The sequence below is a fragment of the Pholcus phalangioides genome, unplaced genomic scaffold (assembly GCF_987345545.1).
Source record: "Pholcus phalangioides strain wild (caught in Gottingen) unplaced genomic scaffold, Ppha-v1.0 ptg000039l_1, whole genome shotgun sequence".
Taxonomy (NCBI): domain Eukaryota; kingdom Metazoa; phylum Arthropoda; class Arachnida; order Araneae; family Pholcidae; genus Pholcus; species Pholcus phalangioides.
The window spans coordinates 21,358,925-21,372,943 of NW_028301625.1; the positions used below are offsets into that span (position 1 = coordinate 21,358,925).

Genomic DNA, 14,019 nt, shown 5'->3' on the forward strand with positions numbered 1-14,019 from the left:
TTCAATTTTTTTTTTTTTACCACCAGGTGAAAAGTGGCGCTTTTTAATTGAATTTTCCTTTTCCCCATGGACCGTATATACCAAATTTCAATGGAATACGATGGAATATATGCAGTGTCACACATCATGGCCCCCACATCCTAAAGCAGGGCCCTAGGCTGGGATCTTTTACGGGCCCCTTTATGATGAATTTATAGCGTGAAAAAACAAAAAAAGGATGAAAATCATCCCAGGCCTCAAGGCTGGAGCCCAGCCCTTGTGGGGGGCCATGAGTGTCAGTATCATTGGCGCAAGCAAAGGGGGGGGGGTTTGGGGTTCAAGCCCCCCTTCAAACCGAGTCTATATTGTCATTTTGCCGAAAAAACGTAAATCCCCAAATCCCCCCCCCCCCTTGAGAAGAAAAAAAAATTAAACCCCCCTTGAGAAAATTCTGCGTACGCCTATGGTCAGTATACTGAAACTACTCAGACCTATGTAGCACCCGTTCTGGTAGACCTATTCCATTGAAACTTGGTATATAGGCCAACGCTATATGGACCATGGGAAAATGCAAAATGAAATTAAAAAAATGTCACTTTTTCACCTGGTTGTTGAAAATTGAACCATTTTTTTTCCATAAATGGTCTCATATTCTCATGGTCTCATCAAGATATTCTAAAAATTTGGCTGTATTCTGATAGGCAGCTTTTGGAAAAACTACTCGGAGTATGGGACCTTTAATTATAATTCCCCCTGTATTTGGCAATGAAAGCAACATTAGTTTCTTATATTTTTTGAGTAAAAACATTTCATATCTCTTGAGCTTGTTTTGGCATTGATACTTCTAAGCAACTCAAGTCAATCAACTGAACATTCAATTTTTACTTGTGAATTTTTCATGCCGTTTTTATAATTACCAGCAGAATGACTCAAAGGTACGCATGTCTCCTATTTCTTGACATGCCAAGTGAGGCCGGTATTACACTATAAAAGTTTTCTAAAAGTCATTTTATAAAACTTGAAAATTTCACCCAATAAGATTATCGGTTGCATTTGCTCGAATGTAAACTATGAGCTTTATTGGTTGGATTTTTTGAGTTTTATAAAAGGGATTTTATCAAACTTTTGTAGTGTAATACCGGCCTTAGGACAGGATCACACTATAAAAATGTTACAAAAAGTTCATTTATAAAACTTGAAAAATGCAAACAATTGGCGTATCAGTTACCTTCAAATGAATATGAATCGAATGTAAGCAACAGGCTTATTGGTTGCTTTTACAAGTTTTGTAAATTTATTTTATCAAATTTTTATAGTGTCATAAAGAAATATAGAAAATATTTAAAAAATATAGAAAATATTTAAAAAATATAGAAAATATAAAGAAATATTTATAGTGTCTAAAGAACGATTTTTATCCCTTGCATTTTGGAGTGAAATACCATGTGTTGAGGAAACATATTGCTCTGAATTCTTCCACGATAATAGAAAAGTAAATTGGCAAGCAATAAATATGACATTTCCGTATTATAATCTGTTGGGCCAGCATTACACTACAAAAGTTTTAGAAAAGTTCTTTTATATAACTTGAAAAATACGACCAATAAGCGTATAGGTTACATTAACCGATAAGCTCTCTCTCTTTCATTGGTTGTTTTAAATCATATAAATACAGTGTGTTGCTGAAAAAATTGTGAGCACCCCATTTTTTTTTTAAATATTGACACTTAATTTTTTTTGTCATGAAATGACATTCAGGGTAGGCCAACCTAACCTCCCATTTGCTTAATATAACCCCTCAAAATTTTTCTCTCCTAGGTATCTCTTACTTGCCAATTAAAGGGTTAAATATTAAATTAATCTATTGTTAGTCAAATTTTTCTGTTTTATTGAAAACGTTTATTTTTATCTTTTTTAGACGTAAAAAATTCAAAAACTCATATTTTTTCTTAGAGACGAGGATTGTTCCTCAGACCCCATCCATGAAGAGGACGAAAAACCAAAAGCACCATCTCCTCCTCCATCCAAAGACGATGACCATACTGTATAATCGAGTAATTATTATAATGGATTTTGACTATAATATCTCGATCAATAATTATTGGAAATGCATTTTTTTTTCAACATATTTTTTTTTCGGACATTCTTAATTTTTGATGCGAATTTTTGGTTTCTTACACGTCATCGAAGAACGAAATAAAATTCCGACGACTCATCTTTTCATCCACAATGATGGTCAGCACGACATCGAGATCTGAGAACTTGATCAATTATTATCATTATAAATTTATTTCAATTGTTTCCTTTTTGTGTAACTGAATATTTTTTGCTTGTCTTTGTACGAAGTAATTAAATACAAAATTTCCAACTTTTTTGAGAAATTAATTTTGTATGCTTTTTCTGGATATCCTTGTGTGAAAAAAAAGGAGGGGGGGGGGTCCGACGTGTGTACCATTAGGTACATTTTTACTCTTAAAAGTAGGAGGAGCTTTGAAAAAGTCGTTGTTAAGCCGGAACTGAGGTGGGAAAGAAGATCAAGAGGGAGGGTTGTAGCAGAAAAGTGTATCGACGAATAGGAAGATGGGAAATTCTTTAATGGGCGTGATTTATGTCTGGCTCCACTTTCCGCACTTGCGCATTAATAAGCAGTCAATCTCATTGGCTGAACAGAATGATGGATGGATCTTGGTACTGGTTTGTAGATTCAAAGTGGTTCATTGGATGTACAACTTCGGGGATCGGTTTAATAAGTTTACTTGTGAAAAATTTAGTGTTTTTGTCATATTTCTACAGCACAGGGTGCCGATTTTTTTACTTTTAGGCCACATTGAAAAGATGAATATTTGGGAAGGGAAAAAAATTGTTTTGTGCCTAATTTCGCACACGTAGAAGAATAGGCTACTATCACAACTAAAAAAAATAGTAATTTTCAAGAGGAACAAAAAACAAATTTTTAATTACTATTTTCTGAATTCTTGAATTTTGTAATACTCAGGTTTTTATTGCCATTTAACTATAGGTCTTCTTTAATTACTTTTTTTTCATATTATGATATTAATATGAATATATTATTTCATTACTTTTATTTCAATATTTTTTATTTACATATATTATTTCAATTACTTTTTCATATTATGTTCCTGTGATCCTAACTAAAATTTAAGATTTCTTGGAGTTGTGGCAGTATGTATTTTTTTAAGTGTGCGATATATATATACACTGAAGATCTGTTTTGAAGTCTCATTTAAAATACAGCCCAAGCCCGATTTGAAAATTTTTCTCGATTTAGCGAACTTTTCTGAAGCCTTTGTGGGTAGGTGTATATAGTGGGATATAGCAAGTCTGTAGGTAGGCCTAGAGTCACGGTCCCCGCAAGGGCGGGGCTGACAGGGTTCTAGCCCTGGAAAAATTCTCGTCATTTTTTTGTTTTTTCGCGCTATAAATTAACTGTAGAAGGGCTCGTGGACTGGGGCCCCACAAAAGATCCCAGCATAGGGGCCGTGCTCCAGGATGTGGGGGCCATGCCTACAGTAGTATCCCGATTATTCGGACTAACGCGAACCGAAGCTACCTCGGATAACCGAATCCTTCAATAATTGGCTACGGAAATTACTTGATTTTGAGGGTGAATGAAGCAAACGTCGAATCTACGTTTTCACACATTTTTCAATGGAATTGAAAAGATCAAGTAAATATAGTAGTTCTATAAATTTACATGAAATATTGTGAATGCCGCTACGCGTATTCTAGTCAGAATATACCTGACAGGTAGGCCTATATTATTTATCGTGAGTATTGTGACCCCTATAGAGTCGACGTTCGATATAACGACCGCCTTCTTCCCTCGAAAACGGACGCTATAATGGGAGGGTCATTATATCGAAAGTAAAACATATATGATTGTCGTTCTATGAAAACATTTGGGACTTATCCTACCGGTCGGTTTAATGGAATCGATTTTCCCCGATTTCGCTAAAAGAAAAAAAGTCATGCTCATCTGATTTTTTAAATCGGGGTTCGATTTTTTCCTCGTTTTATTTAAACTCATGTAAATTAGTAGGCCTAATAATAAATACAGCAACCTAGTAAAAGTCATTATGAATGAATGAATAAACACATTAAATCATTTTTAAACAAATTTTTGTCACTTATTTCAAGACTGCAAAACCATTTTTTTTTTTAAAATTCACGAAAAAAAAAACATTATTGAAAAAATTTATTGAAAGAGCTTCACACACACCGTTACAAAGTAGTAAAAAAATGAATGAATTAAAATTCCCACAGACACATTAGCTTATACAATATTGCAATCACATCAATTGAAAAAAAAAAAAAATTAAAATCAAGAAATTTGAAGCTAAGTGAAGGATACAAATCGCTAAAACCGGGAGCAATCATCATTTCATTTATTGTTAAATTGACGTTTGATGTAATCGTTAGTTTTCTTTAAGTAGGCTAACCGTGTTTAGTCGCTAAAACTCAGCGTTGCACAGCCATAAAACAAACACGAAAGAATTAAAATTTAAAAAAAAGACACATTAAAGGGTTAAAATGAAAAATAATAATGTGGTATATATATATTATAAGAATACCATTGTGTACATCCATAAGAATTTGTACATCAATCTCTAAACAGACATGGAATTTTTCTGTTGAAATCGACGGTATCTAAGTGTCCATGGTATTTGGTGTGCAACATTTTGAGGATAGTCCTTGTCAAGTTGTTCTGCTCCGATTCGCCTTGATTCATCCACCGGTGTCTCGTCTAACTGTTGCTCTGGTACATCTTGCCGATAGTCCTTGTCAAGTTGTTGGGCTTCGATTCCTCTCAATTGATCCAACGTTGACTCGTCTTTCTTTTGCTCATGTGATCGGTGTAAAACATTTTGCTGACAGTTCTTGTCAAGTTGTTCTGCTTCGATTCCTTGCGATTGACCCAACATTGGTTCGTCTTTCTTTTGCTCATGAAATGGAGGAAAAACAACCTTCTGATAGTCCTTGTCAAGTTGGGCTTCGATTCCTCTCAATTGATCCAACGTTGGCTCGTCTTTCTTTTGCTCATGTGATCGGTGTGAAACATTTTGCTGGCAGTTCTTGTCAAGTAGTTCTGCTTCGATTCCTTGCGGTTGACCCAACATTGGCTCGTCTTTCTTTTGCTCATGAAATGGAGGAAAAACAACCTTCTGATAGTCCTTGTCAAGTTGGGCTTCGATTCCTCTCAATTGATCCAACGTTGGCTCGTCCTTCTTTTGCTCATGTGATAGGTGAAAAACATTTTGCTGACAGTTCTTGTCAAGTTGTTCTGCTTCGATTCCCCTCGATTGATCCAACGTTGGCTTGTCTTTCTTTTGCATTTGTAGTAGATGTAAAAATTCTTGCTGGCAGTTCTTGTCAAGTTGTTGTGTTTCGATTACCCTCGATTGACCCAACGTTGGCTTGTCTTTCTTTTGCATTTGTAGTAGATGTAAAAATTCTTGCTGACAGTTCTTGTCAAGTTGTTCTGCTTCGATTCCCCTCGATTGATCCAACGTTGGCTTGTCTTTCTTTTGCATTTGTAGTAGATGTAAAAATTCTTGCTGGCAGTTCTTGTCAAGTTGTTCTGCTTCGATTCCTCTCAATTGATCCAACGTTGGCTCGTCCTTCTTTTGCTCATGTGATAGGTGAAAAACATTTTGCTGACAGTTCTTGTCAAGTTGTTCTGCTTCGATTTCCCTCGATTGATCCAACGTTGGCTTGTCTTTCTTTTGCATTTGTAGTAGATGTAAAAATTCTTGCTGGCAGTTCTTGTCAAGTTGTTCTGCTTCGATTCCTCTCAATTGATCCAACGTTGGCTCGTCCTTCTTTTGCTCATGTGATAGGTGAAAAACATTTTGCTGACAGTTCTTGTCAAGTTGTTCTGCTTCGATTTCCCTCGATTGATCCAACGTTGGCTTGTCTTTCTTTTGCATTTGTAGTAGATGTAAAAATTCTTGCTGACAGTTCTTGTCAAGTTGTTGTATTTCGATTCCCCTCGATTGGCCCAACATTGGCTCGCCTTTCTTTTTCTTTTTAACTGGTTTCTTGATCGTCATATTCCGTTTCCGTTCCATCGTCTTCACGATGAATGAATAAATTTTCCTCTGGAAAAGTTGGGTCCTCGATTTTGCCACCGCTTCGGCTTTCATATGTTTCATAAAAACTTCATCGAAGAAATGGACCAGATATTTCCTATAGTCATCGGACCATGCATCATGAAAAAGTCCCAGGCCATACACGCTCTCCACAATGTAATCCTTGACGACATCAGGGTTAAAACACTTCATAGTTGGGACTTGACTGCGGATGTAATTTTTAATTTTTATTTTATCATCATCTCTGCAGGTGCTTAGAAATAGAGAGGTGTTATATCTTCCGATCCTTGCTCTGTTGCACGATCCCATAAGGTTATCTGGTGGGTCTCTGGGTGTTTTAAGTCCTTTCAGTATATTCTAGAATGAAAGGATAAATAAATAAGACTCGGGAAACAAATTTTATAACTTTTCATAAGTTATCAAATCAGGTAATTACAAAAATTAGTAGTCTACAACTCAACGGCCAATACAAATTGCTCAATGTTGTGACTGAAAATATATATATATAATTATTGGTATCGATTATACCTAAATACAGCTATCTACAATTTAATAAATAATTCAGAAGTTGAAAAACTGTCGAAGAGAAAATACCATAAAAATATCGTAGTCATTATCATCTTTAAAAGACATCCTGTGCGCCAACAAGCAGGTAGGCCTACCCTAGTCTAACATGCAGCGACAGATAAGCAGTAGCAGTGTCACTTGCGCACAACACTGTCTTCCATTTCTTGTTTTTCTCTTCCTGTGCGCCTCTACTACAGACTAAATATAATAATTTAACTCGTTAATAAATAATGAAATATTCCTGTTCTCTTTTTTGAGCAATTGCGTGTGTGTGCGTTTTTTTAATATATGTAAGCCTATATATATATTTTTCATTATTAAATACATATGGTAGGCTATTACTTATGATAAAATAATTTGGGCTGAAATATCATGAAAGGGGTGTCTCAACGATTTTGGGGCCCTCTTTGAAACCCGATTTCATATATTGGGGCATCGAAAAAGACCTTACATCAATGTTTCTCAAAGTGGGCGTCACCAACCTTTGTCAGGGGCGTCGCGGCGAGCTGAAGATATTGATTTGTGTGTCTATTTATGCTTTGAAGTGGTTATTTTATAAGTGAAAATGTGTCTACTAAACTATTCTGGGGAGCCGAGATGAACCATGAATTGGGCAAGGGAACAGTGGGGGAACAAAAATTTGAGAGCCACCACCTTACATTATTAGAAAATTTTCGCTAATGCTGAAAATTATCTATGCACAAAAAATTCAGAATTAATGGAAATTCGAAACTGGTGAAAATCTAAAACTAACAAAACAAATCAATCGAGAACTATAACTAAATTACATTTTGGATCAGATGGTAGAAATAATAATAGCAAGAGTAAACCGAAAATGCGAAGACAAAAAAGTTTTTCTTTTTTCACAATAGAAGTGTTTTTCTTCACATTTTGTGTTTAGTTACGTTACTATTATTCTTTCTGCAATCGAGAATTACAAAAATTCAGAATTGGTGATGAAATAGTACCAAAATTAGTTAGAAATAGCACCAGTATTCAGCCAGTGTGTGTACGAAAGTTTCGAAATAATAAAAGGAATAATTCCAGAAGTATCCTACCGTAACAAAAATTCAGAATTGTGAAAGAAATACGGTGATACTATCGACCAACACCCCTCCTCCTAAACAGGGTGTGTTTCCTCGTTGTCTTTAGGGGATGTTGCCTCGGCTAACGGAGATGATTCGTTCCGGAATCGCGTTCGTTAGCCGAAATCTTTGCTAGCCAAAACGTGATTTCCCATAGGTCTCTATGGAAAATCGTTTGATTCGTTCCAGATTATGCCCAACATTTAAAGATAAGTTTTTGAAACACGAGGAAAAACTATAAGAAAGACAAAAGCTGACCAAAGTCCAAAATGAACAGCCTCAAAATATAGAATTTACAGGAAGAGAAGGCACTGAAGGTATTTTTATTTAACACTAATGCATACCAGCTTTAGGCCGAACACATAGTGAGGCGACCGACCACGAGGTACGGGAGTGCGTAATAGCGACTAGCTACGAAAACAGTTGTATTGTTTTGTTCTACACCTAACATACTCGAGAGAAAGAGGCACTCAACGAGGTGCGGGATTCGAATAACGGTGTTTATTTTCATATTCGGGGGGGGGGGGTTGCTATCTGCTGATTGGCCCTTTTCTCCCCCTTTTTCCCTCTCTTTTCTGCGGAGGCATCATCATCATCACACCCTTCCATTTCAAAACCCCTTCGTCTATTTTCTCTATCCTCTGCGCGGACGTCTCTTCCTCCACCCCTATGAATTTTTTTCTTCCTAGTTACTCGTATCTCTTGGCTCCACTATAACCGTAGCCTCAGTATACAAAAGTTGGTGTTGACACAACCCAGTTGAATTCGTGAGTTGTCCTCATCCATTTGTGATTTGGTCAGCTCATTTCTGTGTCTAATAACATGCAGATAAAAAATATAAGCTCCTAGAATGTGTCCAGACTGTACAGTTTGACGCTAATAATCTTTTACCGAAAGAACATAAACTTCTTTTTTTTTCAATGCATTTCATGTTGGCGAAATCTTTAATATTTCACGAAATGGTCCGAAAAATTGAGGAAAAGGGAAGTGAAGGTACATCTGGAAAAAAAATTCCGTGTTGCACATAAACTATTCGGGCTCGAGTGAGTAGGCTAATTCTGATGAGACGATTGACGCTAAAATTCAGCTCACGACGAGGCTAAGCCCTATTCATCCATATCAATGAAAATGTTCGTCAGCCGATTCCGTATTCGTTAGCCGAGGCAGAAAAATCGCGAAGAATATCTTCGTTAGCAGAAAAATTCGTAAGCCGAGTTATCACTGTAGTTCTAGAATTGATGGTAGCCGCATGGCAGTCGAGTGGTTAGGGAGCTAGCCTCTCACTGTGCAGGTCTGGGTTTTGGGCATGGATGTTTACTAACACTAACAAATTTCCTGGACGGATCATGCTGATCCCTTGGGAATACGTGATGATCATGTTAAAAAAAAAAACAGAGGCAGATTTTTAACGGTGGGCTCCCCGGCGCGCGCCCAGGGCCCCGACTTCTAAAGGGCCCCAAAAAACCCAAACTTCACACTTTTTTTTAATTTAAGGGGCCCAATATTTTCTTTTGCTCCAGGGGCCTCGACCGACTTTAATCCGCCACTGGGTAGGAATCATTCCAGAAGTTCGCATGTTTTACCATTCAACTGGTAGGTGAAATAAACAACTACGCACTCATCAACGCCAAACTAATAAAAATTCATTTCGAGGTGCAATTATTGCAATTTTATGGCAAAAAAAAAAATGAAATACACCATGGTAAAAAAAAAATATTTTGTTTTCACATTTCTCCATCTCCAATAATAGGGCAAGCCTACACGGAATTCAAATACCGATATCACCCCAGCCAGTCTTTTTGTTTATAACGAAAAACGGTAGTAATCCATTCCAAGACATGGGCCATAAATCAAAGTAAGTCGCGCTCTCTATTCCATATTTCCCCGCCTATTTTTTTTCTTTTTTTTTCACATTTACGTCATTTCCTTCAAAAATAAAACATCAAAGGAAGAAAACAACTCTGGTAAGGTGGGAAAAAAGATAATGCGTCACGGTCAGTTGCTGTCTTGACCGTTATAGAGATTCCTCGCAGCTCTTTTTAAGGCTTATTTCAACGGAAAGAAAGGTAAAGAATTTTCAGAATTTGCTGTTTTTGCTTTTGTAAACATGATTTCTTGTTAATTTCACGTCCAATTATTGTGACGCATTCCTAATGAACAATTATGGTTTGCCTTTTAATGGATATAACTTACCGAATTTTAGGGGTCTCATACATTTTAACATAGTGAAAAACTACTCTAGTAAGAGTATCATTAAAAATAATAGTTAAAAATCATTAATTTATTTCAATTTTTTTACACTCGTTTTTGATTATACAGGCTGTGAACAAATTGTTTGCACAGCGGATATCTCTGTTACCGTTGACTTACGAAACATACTTTCAATTGTAAAAAGTTTTCAGTGACGTGCAGTTACTTAAAATCTCAAAATTCGTTTGAGGGGTCGTATAGATGACAAAATAAAGAAATTTTTATACAGTCCTCGTGTACTCGGAAACCCAATTAGAAAATTGTTGTCCTGTCTCTTCCGAGGCCAGCAAAAAAAATCCATGTTTTTAAGTGCAATATTCACTGAGATATTCGAATTCGAAAAACGGGGGAAATTTGGAAAAAAACATCGTTAAATGCGGAATAGCCGATTTACGCGAATTTTTGTCGTATAACCGAGGTTGACGTTCTCAAGACCGTTTTTGACTAAAAATATGTAGACCTGTTTTAATTTTTCAATGAATTAATATTTGAATTTTTAAATTCAGAATTATATATATACATATAAGAAGTAATTCTAGAAGTGATGAAAGAAATGATTCTAGAACTCGTAAAAATCCAAAATTAATTAAAATTCGGAACTGACGAGAATCCAAAAACTGAATTTTTTTTTTTTTATGGGCACAGGGCATTATATTTTATCATAATTATTCGCTTTTATTGCTCTTATTGGGTTGCTGTAGTTTTGATATAGTTTAGATATATCTTCGACGTCCATATATTTTAAGTGCATCTTTTTCAGCTACCTGTTGTAGCCTTTGTATATTCGAAAGAAATATTTTTTCGAGAATCAACAAAAAAAAAACCTCAGAATTAGTTAAAATCTGGAATTGATGGAAGAAATAATTCCAGAAGGAGCCTCTAATGAAGTGATATATTAATTAATTCCAGAATAAATGATGGAAATCATTCCAAATATTCACATGCTTTACCATCAATTGATAAGAAGTTAGTATTTCATTATAATTGGGTGAACAAATTTTATCTATAAAAACAGGAAATTAGGATTGTAAATATGAAGCATCACCAATTTTCACCAAAAGTGTTGCCAATTTCAAGTACAGTTTAAATAAATATTGTTTATAAATAACCTTTGGCAAGAAGTGAAGTGCCACAGCAAGTCGTTAAAAAAGTATTTCACGGGGGAATCAAACATGATAAATATGTGAGATACAGGGTGGGTCTGTGTAAAAACTTTAAAAATTCACAAAAACTGGAAAAATAATCGAAATAAAAAACGGTTTGCACGGTTAGCATCGCTAAGTATGTGGCGATATGTGGCGCTGACATACACAGGTCAAAAAAGGAACGCAAATAACGAACAGAATGCCTCCAAATCGTTTATTATAACAGTATGTGTTCCACATGACCACAACCACAGGGAATAACGCATTGCAGGTGAGTCACAAATCCAGCAACGGCAGGGTGCAGCAGGTCCACATACACGGTTTACGACGGTGAACTGATTGTGGATTAGGAGCGCAAGTTCTTAACCGTCTAATTTGCATATTTCCACCGAAGTCGCTTGTACCAGCGCCACCTATCAGTTGTTTTTTGAGTTATTTTTTTTCCTGTCTTAAAAAAATTCCCGTGACCTAGCGATGCTAACCCTGCGAACCGTTTTTTATTTCGGTTATTTTTCCGGATTTTATGAATTTTTAAAGTTTCTACACAGACTTTTTGCCCAACCTGTATTTGTAGTCATATTCATAACAGGAGTTGTAAATTATGCAAATTATCTTCATACCTGATTCTAGTAAAGACTAAAGCAAGTTTTGTTGGAAAAAAAGGGGAAATTTTTAGTCTTCCAGAAATAGGAAAGCTTTGCGTCTATTAAAAAATAGCCTACCTCAGGGCCGTAACTTTTATAATGGTGTTCTCTGTTTTCACCTTCAATTTGCCACCCGTGACAGTTGGCCCTCCTACCCCCCCCCCCCCCTCTAGTAAGCGGCCCTGGCCTGACCTCGATTAACCGAAAAAACGTTTAAACCACCAGAAATATGTTGTTGTTAAACTGTAATAACATAAAACAATTAAAAAAATATCATGTTCATGTATATTTTGCCGGTTTAAAATGAATATTCAGTGTACATTCTCATGTTATTCTTGTCTCACAAATTGATTTACACAATTACAGAGTTACAGTATATGCCAGGGCTAATTTTTGCACCGACTAGTGGGGTTTTTGTAAAGGCCCTCAGAATTTTATACCCTAAATTTAAACAGGGTAGAAATTATTTTATTCACTAATATATCAAATATCCCTGACCCTAATCATAGGGTCCTAAAGTCCTAATTGCTCGCTTTCTCAGGACCCCCTTCAAGTCGAAGGTCCTGACTTCAAATAAACACAAGTATTGAGCTTCATAGAAAACTATCAATGTTTCTTCTTTTTGCTTCTCGTTGTTATTTCGTTGCTTAAGGCCACAAATTACGTAAAAAAAGTTTTATTAATTCAAATAATCATGTACCTTCTAATTACCAAATTATTTTACTCTTCCCTCAGTCTTGCATTATCTGAGCAATAATTTCATGTCTGGCTCTTTTTATCTTTTTTGAATTCATATTTTTATTTGGTTTTTTTGTGTGCAGTGATAAAAATTTATCATTGCAAAATTATGCTTATTTTTTCAAAAGCTAATTTCTTAATGTCTTTTTGAGTACTTTTCTGATTGATTTATTGAGTAAAAATTGAAAATTTTATCGTTTAAAACCCACTGGATAGGCAAGCCTGCATAGCAACTTCTAAATGTATATGATTTCAGAAATTCAGTTTTCTTTCGAGTTGTCTAAAAAGAAGGGGGGTAAATTTGAAAAAAAAAAAATGTGATACAATTCAAATACTTGAATGAACCCCTTTCCCAAAAGAGCACCTTCACCAAAGAATTCTTGACTTGGAGCATCTATATAAGGGAGAGCTCATCGAAAATATGACAATTACTTTTGAGAACTAGAACGTGAAGATGAAGTGTATGTGGGAATAAAGATGGAAAAAGTCCCAGTATTTTTTAAATATAAATTTTATTTTAACTCAAATTTTGTTTTCTGTTAAACGTCCAAAAAAAATGCTTGACTTATATTTTAAAACTTATTTCAATTTTTAAAATTATTATCAGTGCGAATTTTTTTTTTTTCATTTTCAATACTCCAGTCACCCAGTGGTAAATGACCAATTCGCAAATATCGATCTCCCCACAAAAAACGAAGTTTGAGGAGAATATTTGTAATTTTCATGATTATTCAGGTCGAGCACAAACATAGAAATAACAACTTTAACCCAAGGACAAGGAAAAAGTTTTTTTGTGACATAATGTAATTGTCAAATTTTAACACATTTTTCTGTTTTCTTCGTAGAGATCATTCGTTATTTCGAGCAAATGGCATCCAGGTATTCATTCCCTCCACCGGACACAACCCAGATCAACACAGTAGACTTCTTCCGACGCAATGACAGGCGTAACATGTTGTCCACTCGTCTTTTTTTGTTCAGCTTACTCGAGAAAATGTTTCCAAATAACCCTGAAATGACAATCGAAATCGTATTCGATCTCATGACTTTGAGCCTAATAGTGCCTATCAATGATGACGCGTTCCAGCACGCCATGTACAGGCATCTAGGAAGTGCCACTCCTCACGTTGTCGGACGATTCTACAGGTTCGTGTTAAGGATGATTACTCAAGATTATATCGAACGCATGGAACGTATCTATGGTGTACCTCGATAACTACGAACATTATATAGCAACCGTTTATCGATATAAGAATACTGCAGATGATCAAATTTAATGTTGATGAACAAATATTGTGCATTTTGCTGATTGTAAAACATTCAATGAGTTCAATTCAATTCAGTTTAATTAATTAATAAGTTCAATGATTTTCAATGCGTTCTTAATAATTATGAAATAAATTAAAATGAGTTTACATTAATTTTGCCTTCTTTCCTTCTGCTGTGTGTTCATGACTTGATCAATACGTGCCTTTAATTTAAATTTATCGATTTCGTATGA

General features: G+C 35.5%; 1 protein-coding gene across 1 annotated transcript in view; it reads left to right on the plus strand.

Moving 5' to 3' along the window:
- Positions 1–2,305, plus strand: part of LOC149065684 (uncharacterized) — an 81,430-nt gene extending 79,125 nt beyond the window's left edge. Inside the window, exon 11 of the mRNA XM_089253500.1 lies at positions 1,933–2,305. Within this exon, the coding sequence (XP_089109626.1) occupies positions 1,933–2,029 (97 nt within the window). The 3' untranslated portion in view covers positions 2,030–2,305. The remainder of the gene's footprint in view (positions 1–1,932) is intronic.
- Positions 2,306–14,019: the final 11,714 nt, after the last annotated feature.